At 39.4% G+C, this 8,295-nt stretch overlaps 1 protein-coding gene across 1 annotated transcript in view; it reads left to right on the top strand.

The window, feature by feature from the left end:
* Positions 1–6,052, top strand: part of LOC112141616 (poliovirus receptor homolog) — a 9,342-nt gene extending 3,290 nt beyond the window's left edge. Inside the window, exon 2 of the mRNA XM_024264753.2 lies at positions 5,703–6,052. Within this exon, the coding sequence (XP_024120521.2) occupies positions 5,703–6,037 (335 nt within the window). The 3' untranslated portion in view covers positions 6,038–6,052. The remainder of the gene's footprint in view (positions 1–5,702) is intronic.
* Positions 6,053–8,295: the final 2,243 nt, after the last annotated feature.

Here is an 8,295-nt window from a genome sequence, read left to right as displayed (position 1 = left end):
AAAAAAGCCCCCAAAAATTCAGGACTTTTGTAATATGTGACACTGTTCGACACAGGATTAAAAGTTCTCTCCTTTGCATGTTCCGTTTTTTGAAAATCATTATTCTGTCAGTTCATTAAGAAACGGGCAGCTGCGGAGGCACAAAGGAGGCTCCTGTGAGGCAGCTCCCAGGTGAAAGTATGCCCGAGTGCAAAACGTGGTCCTTCATTACAGAGGCCACTACACACACGAGCATACCAACCCACACAAAACACACAAGGTCATTCCCAGTGTTTTTGAGTTTCATCAACTCGACATTGATAATTTTTTTGATCCAAACACTTAAACCGGGACATTTTGTTTGTTTCAGACGCAGAGGGGACCATCAGAGGATCAGGACAGCAACATTTATCCTGTTCTGTTGTAGAAAAATATTCATGATAAAAAAAAACAAAAACAAAATCCTCTTAAAAACAAATAACCTCCAAATAAGTTATTTTGGTTTTTACATTTGATATTTTTGCACCCCACAGTTCCATTTTAACGTGTATGTGTCTCTAATACTTCCTTATTGCCTTTTAGTGATTTGAATTAACCTTGAACTTGAATTGATGTGCTTCTGCATTTCTATCAGCTCTGAAAGAACTCAGAAAACGTCTCACAGAGGAATGTTTTGTCCACTTTTCACATATGAGTTAACATTCAGAGAGATATGAGCTTTCTAGGAACATTTTATTTGAATAAAACTGTGAAAACTCCACAAAAAAATGACTTTTTTTTTTATTTTAAGGCAGAGAAATGAATAACTTGTTGAGGAAAAAAAAGGAGCATCAGTATGCGAATAGCTCATTTGCTTTAATTGCTTCATGTGTTACTTAGCATGGCTTTATTATTGCATTTCAAAATAAAACACCATCTGTTCCTTGGTTAAAACTATTTACAGGCATTTTGCTTCAACGTCTTTTAGATTTACCTGCAAACAAACAGCTAAAGTGTGATTTGATGGAAACAAACCATAAAACAAGCTTGTTTTAGTGATTTCAATAGTGGAAGGAGGGGTGTTTGAATTACTTTCTGATAGATGGAGCAGGACTAAGATGAGGAGGAAAAATATTGTAATTAGAATAATTATTTAAACGAACTCCATTAGATTACATTAACATTTATACCATTCTGGGTAAATTAGGAGTCATTTTAAAATTGTATTTCTTTAATGTATCTACTGGCAAAAATGTGAAGTAAATGTACTTTTTTCTTCATTCTAAACAAGTAATTCCATAAAATCGTGCTATTTTGATAACAAGCTTTTGCTCTAAATTGGCTTTAAAAAAAGATACAATAGAGTAAAAACAGGTAAAAATTGCAGCTTGTTAAAAATAAACTCCACAAACAACAAAATTGTGATGAAAAAAATACAAAATATCCTTTAGAACATACAAAAAGAAAAGAAAATAATGGATAAAAACAACATCTTGGATCAGCTTTTGATCAATTTTAAAAGTGTTACCAGTGTTTTTTTTAGGTATGATTATGCTATTTAATCAATAAATCTGTGTTTTTTTTTTCTGGGACATAGTTTCTGCAGATCAGCAAGAGTTTGGTTGTAAAGTAAGCCTGTTCCATTTCCCATCATCCAACTGTTTAAATTTTTTCATCTGCTCCTGATTTATAGCAATTTGAATGAAGAAATACTCAAAAATGTCTAATTTTCTTAATATTTTTCCTCCATCAACCAGATTACAAAACTGTAAAATGAAGTACTTAAGTAGTAGGTTTATATTAGATTAGTTTTAAGTTTCACCGCCGCTTTTCTCCTTTAAAATCTGCTGGAATGACATTGATGGCATTAACAATTGAAAAGTTACAATAAATTAAAGAACATAAACACTGGAGCTTTGGTGTTAAAGGGTTAAATGAACACTTTTATTGGTCTCAGTGACTGATTTGAATCTTGTTCGTGTTTTATAAAGGATTTCTCAGATCTCCTGATGGAGTCGTGTCATCAGAACGACACTGGGAGGATCCTAACCTTCCTCTTTTACCTCAGCTGGCGTGCTCCTCCACTTCCTTTTTAATGACTCCTTCCTCACAACGCCTCAGGCCAATGAGTGAGTGGCTGTGGACTCAGCGTCACAAAAGACCTCGAGGATGGAGTTGTTAAAGCCTCTCGGTCAATTAAAACCCTTCCTACCACGTTCTTTACACAATCTCCTTTTCTTTTATTTTTTATTTTTTTCAAACGTCTGTATATCTACCTCCTTTTTCATTATTTTGCCACAAGGTATCCTCGAGTAACTTTCTAACTTAAAACCTCCTTGTTCAAACTTTTAAATAATTTCTACATCAGTAAAAAATGTCCCCTATTCTTCCATAATTGACAAATTGTTACTTTCGTTTTTTTATTGTGCATTATAAACCCCACCGAGGCTCCAAACTGTCATTTTTCTATTCGAGTCGATCAGACTGTTTCATCTAACGAGGCAGAGAAAGAACGGATCAGTCGGCGAGGTGCAGTGAAAGGTTCAGACTCAGTTTTTAAATAATTCACATTGATTGAAAAATGGTCCACCTCGTGATGAAACAAGCGTCTGCACGCCAGCGCAGCAGGAGGCGGCTTTGATGCGTCATTCATGCTGTTATGGAATAAGTGAAGCATGACACACACTTTAAAGCCAGAGGCAAGAAAGTGATTCCAGCTTTTTACGAGTCGGAGCTGATCGGCCCGCTTGCATGACTTAGTGAAATTCTGTCATCTTTCTTCCTCCATGTGTTCGTACAGAGCAGCCACAGACTCTGCTCTAGTAACAGTATCTCTACGTAAAGTAACAGTTTAAACTTGACGTCTGATTTATTAGCCATCCTGGACTACAAGGATCAGATTTTTTGAGGGATTTCTTATTTTTTTACTGCACCTTTGAGTGAAAATTTCACTCCCGACACATGTTTTAAGTTGCATGTACCTAATACCTGATAAAAATAATAATAACAAAAAAAAAAGAAAACTGATGACAGTGGATGAAACCGTCAAAAACAATCTATTATGGGACTCAAAAATATCATTTCAAAAATATTCTAAGGAAACCAAAAAAAGGCATTGAATATATCAAAACTATTATGGGATGGCCAAAGGGCCTACGGTTTGCCGGCCATTTTATATATATATATATGCATATATATATCTGTATATATATATATATATATATGTATGTGTTGACCATAACCAACATTTCTTTGACTTTTGACCTCTAGAAATGGCTGCCATCTTTGATCTCTTCTTCGATTTGTCAGAATAATTATTCTTGCTCTAATGCCTCCGCGTTCTTTCTAATCCTATTCTCTTTTATAAGAAATATTTTTTTCTTTATTGCCAGTTATTCAAGTTATTAGCTGACCAATTAGATGCCTCAGTAAAAGCATGTCGCTCCCGCTGGCCCTGCCTCGTACGTTAGATTGACAGATTCCTCCGCGCCATTTTTAGTAGGAGGGGTGTGGGCTTCGAAGAAGCCTGAACAAGCTCACTCCTGATTGGTTGACAGTACTTCCTCTAAAAACGTGACTCAGACCAACTTGGACTAATCGCTGTCGACGGGTTGCAATCGCGGTAGACAAACCAGGAAGTGATGGCGAAGGTATTGTATTTCCTATGGGGGACCTCAACGCATGTTTAGTCTAGTTTTAAGACGGTCTATGGGACACCCAAAATGTCAAAAAGTGACGAAGAAGGGGCTTTAACCAAACGTCAAAATGTGACAACTTGAGGATAAGAATGTGGGGATGGGTTTGTCCGTATTTTCCTTGGTGGCCCCAACATTGGCTCTGCTGCCCAGGGACTGGCAGCCTGGGTGGTTACCCCTGAGCGGGGGCACTCGCTTGCTCCGCCAGACCCTAGGCAGACGGCTAGCATAGCAGAGTCAACTCACTGGCCGTCCACTCAAGCCTATGTGGGTAAAGACAGGTGGAGCCACCAAGAAAAATACAAACTGATTGCGTCAACAGTTGAAAAGTTACAGTATGTTTAAGATTTTGTGTTTCAACGTCGCCGACGACGCCTCAGGTGTTAAAGGGTTAAACCATATGGGGCCCACTTGACCTTGCTGGCTGGGCTGTTGCTCGCACATTTTTTAATGTAATACTGTCAAAACCTAAAGGACGAGTTGTAGGCTCAAGAGGAACTAAACAATCAGACACACAAAAGGAAAATAATAGGAATGTGGGTGTGGTTAACGAAAAACTTCCGTTGCTAAGGAAATTCAAAAGTTAACTTTTGTCGACTCTTCTAAAGTTTACATAAACCAGTTCGTCACCTCCAGGCGACCCAAAATTAAATTGGTTGCTATGGAGATAAACATACGTGAAAGCCGCCATTTTGAAAAAGGTGTCGACTCGGAGAAGAGTGAGGGGTGTGTATGCTCAGCCAGTGAGGAGGGCTGTGCCTGCAGGCTATACAACGCCGCTCACAGCTTTAATTTTTTTCTTGTTTTCTTTTTACTCAGATTTGTTGCTTTTTTCCTTGTTTTCGTTTTACTCTGATTCGGTTAAGTGTTGCTGTGTAAGCCTAGGTGGAGGTACCTGTCTACCTGATAAAAACATAAACAAAAAGAATGACATTTCATTAAAAGAAACACAAAGTTTGGTAATCTCCAAACCAGCAGGTGTACATCATTTGACTGGCATCTTCAGAGTGAGGAAGCTGACATGTATGATTGTGGCTTGTCAAATATGTAGATGAAGCTGCGCTGCCGGGAGAGCATCCACAAAAAACGCAATGATAAAACTGAGACAGCTCCTTTTTTTATGTTTGTCAAAGACACAACACTTTAGAAGATGTTCAATAGGTTGCATGTCAGGTGTGGTGAACACTGTTTTAGTCATCTGTCAGACAGGAAGACATTTATTGATGAAATTGATGAAAATGAGCCAAGAAAATAGAAATAAAGTCAATGATCCTCCCAGTTACATTCATAAATGGAGTAACTGCTTTTACGTCAAATTTAGCTGCCAGACACATAAATCAATTATTTTTGAACAGCTTGAATGTGCCGCAGTAATCCTGATTTACCGTGTCATTAATCACTTAGTTAAGTCAAAGTCGCACTGGAGTGGTGGGACTCTGCCCGCCTGGTGTGTGTTGAGGTGTTAATCGTTTTCCATTAAACCTGTGGGAAACCGGTGCTTTTCATTCAGAAAGGAGATTTCCAAAATACTTTAAAAAACTGTTGTTTTATTTACTTAAAAAAAACATTTTTATTAATTTTACCACTGAACTGTTGGAATATGATGTTTTCTTGCAAACCTAAATCGACAGTATGGTGATGGTTTCAAAAAAGGTGAAGGATTTGGATAAATGTGGTTGAAATTAAAGCAAGTAACTGGTTTTCTGAGATGTCTGAGGTTATGAAGTTACAAAATGTTATTAAAAAATAATCTCAAATGCCCATATAGATCTCTTAATACTAGATGGTGAACAAGTTCTTGTTCTGTACTTGTGTCTCTGAGGGGCTGACAGTACTTTGGTCGCACTCTTCCTTCAGAATTTCATTACATCCCTCAGTGTACATGCACAACAAACACACTGACAGATTCCTGTTTTCTTTGCTCCCCCCCTCCCCGCTGTACCCTTGATGTTACATTTCTTTCTCAACTCTGGATTTTTCATCTCCCCCCACTGTGTCTCTCTTCACCATGTGGATTGTCTTCTAACGCCCTCCTCTTCTCATCTACAGCCAAGCCCAAGAACTCCGCCGACATCGTGACCGTCCAGGCCGGTACAAAGTCGGTGGTGGTGGCGCAGTGCGTGGCGGCAGACAGCAAGCCGGCGGCCTCCATCAACTGGATTTCCTCCGTCAGAGGCAATTACTCCACCAGCACCACAAGCGGGCCGGACGGAACGGTGACGGTACGCAGCGAATACCGTCTGGTTCCCACCCCGGACGACAACGACAAGGAGGTGACCTGCGCGGTGGACCAGAGGACGCAGGAGCGGCAGTGGACCAAAACGCTCAGGCTTTCTGTGGAGTGTAAGCATTTTTCGTTTTCTAGTTCAAACTGCCGACCTTGATAGTAAAACTATGAAACACGATCCTGTGGAAAATTGATATTCACCACACCGTTCAATTCCATGGATATATCCAAAGAGGTTTAGGATGTCGGACAGAAATAAGAACCGTCCAATATTTACTTTGTGCTTGCACCTGTAATCTGACACAAAAAACGGAAATAAGGAGCTTAAAATTACTCAAAAAACCAATCAATACATCTAAAATGACAAGCAGCCCAGTTTATTCTAGTTACAGCTGTTCATAGCACATCCTTGTTTGATTTTTCTTTGTCATTTATTATTCATTAGCAGAGCAAAAGCAGGCCTTTGTTCATGATTAACTGCTGCATTCTTGTGGTTTATGGAGCCCACAGTTTCTCCTTAAACTGTAATCCCTAATTGTGACAAATAGCCAGAATATAATAAACTGCATTTTTTTTATCAGGTAAAATAAATGCTAATGTTAACCCAGCCTCCATTAAAAAAAACAGAATTAATGACTTGTGAAAAGACTTGAGAGAATTTGTTCCTAAACTCACATCTACACAAAACAGTGCAGCGCCACTTTGACTGAATCAAGAACAAATCAGTGCGGAGATCACTCTGGGATGTTGATCTTCTCGTGTCACTTGTGTAACCTTCCTGTTATCTGCCTGCAGTGATGGAACAGATTAGCTTTGTCCGTCCTTTTTTTTCCTGTAATCTCCAGTTTATCAATGCAAACACACACATGCAGATTAAGATGCGGCACACGCCGCCAAACAGACTGCTGGCAGAATGACTTCATACGAGATCACAGGACTCCTGGCTCCAGTTGAAGGGAAACAGCTGCCTATCAAACTCAGATTTGGGAGGCAGTTATGTGTCTGTGAAGCGAAAAAATATTTTAAAAACTCTCATAAACATGAAAAAGAATCATACAAAAAACATTGAACAGCTCATGCAGTCTTTTATTTTGCAGCCTGCCGTTAACATAGCATAGTTGCTGGTGAAATCTGGAGTTTAGATGCTTAAATTGGTCTCTGGTGCAGCAAAAGGTGCAGCTTTTGGAACCAAATGCAAATGCAGTATTTTTCAGATTTAATGAAGTGTTGTCGTGTTAGCTCTTACAAGAATGTTATTATGGGAAACCTCTTCAGCAACGTTCACACCTCCTCAGCAACACGCATTTTGGGTTTATACGTTAAAAAATCCAGCTATGAAAGTTTTATAACCTTAGATAAATCAGGGATTTGGAATCTATGGCGTCCCTTTTAATTTACAGAAGTCAGAAATTGATCATTTGTGTCTGGCTGAGGCACAAACCACAGTCTGCATATATTGGAATAGAGCTGGAGCAAGACTTTGCGTTACAATCCAAGTGTGCCTGTAGCTTCCAATATTTGTGTGCAGGTACAGTTGTGTGCTAAATCCAACAGTACGCACTCACCTGGACTCATGTTGAGGTGTTGTGTGCGTGGAAGATTTAAATTTGTTGGTCCACTCTCCATGAGTATGGATCATGCTATGACCATAGGTATATATAGAGAGAATTGGACAGATTATCCCCTCCCCCCTCATGTTCCCAATAGGAAGTACCCACTGGTCCCAGAAAGCCAAAATCACAAAATAAACAGCTAAAACTCAGTCATTCTGTTTGTCTTTTTAACACGTTCTTATTTAAGTCATGAACTGGCCAATCAGATGCCTCAATAAGAGCATGTGGCCCCACCTCCAACGTTCAAAACGTTTGACAGATTCTCCCTGAGCCCGCTTTCACTAGAAGGGGTGTGGCTTTCCAACACTCACTCCTGATTGGTGAGAGTGGTTGCCATGGGAATGATGGCTCAGACCGACTCGGACCAATCACTGCTTACTAATGTTGTCTGGTCCCAAAGTGGTGAAATCTGAACCGCAGAAAAAAGGTGCCTGATATTACTTCATTTAGTTCTAACCCAAGGTGAGGCATCTTCTGTTGGTGACGTCACTTCCTTGTTTTGTCCATCTCTATATATGTCAACGCTACAGACACACTGAGCACAAGCAGCGTGTTCAAGAATACATTTTTAGCATTGAGAGTTACATGCAATAGCATGTACTCACAGTTGGAAGATGCTTGGTGCAAATCTCACGAATCTTACTTCAGATGGTGTCAAATAATCCGTTCGAGCACAAACTTCAATTATTCATTTCTCCTGATCAATTCTCACATGGTTGGTACTTTCGTCCCTCTTCTTCTCACTGCTTTGACGGTATTCTCTCCTCCCTCCATCCTCTCTTCCTGCAGCATCTTTTCAGGT

The sequence above is a fragment of the Oryzias melastigma genome, unplaced genomic scaffold, assembly GCF_002922805.2.
Source record: "Oryzias melastigma strain HK-1 unplaced genomic scaffold, ASM292280v2 sc00988, whole genome shotgun sequence".
Lineage (NCBI taxonomy): Eukaryota > Metazoa > Chordata > Actinopteri > Beloniformes > Adrianichthyidae > Oryzias > Oryzias melastigma.
Note: the sequence above shows the minus strand (reverse complement) of the source record. Positions and strands in the feature narration are given on the sequence as shown.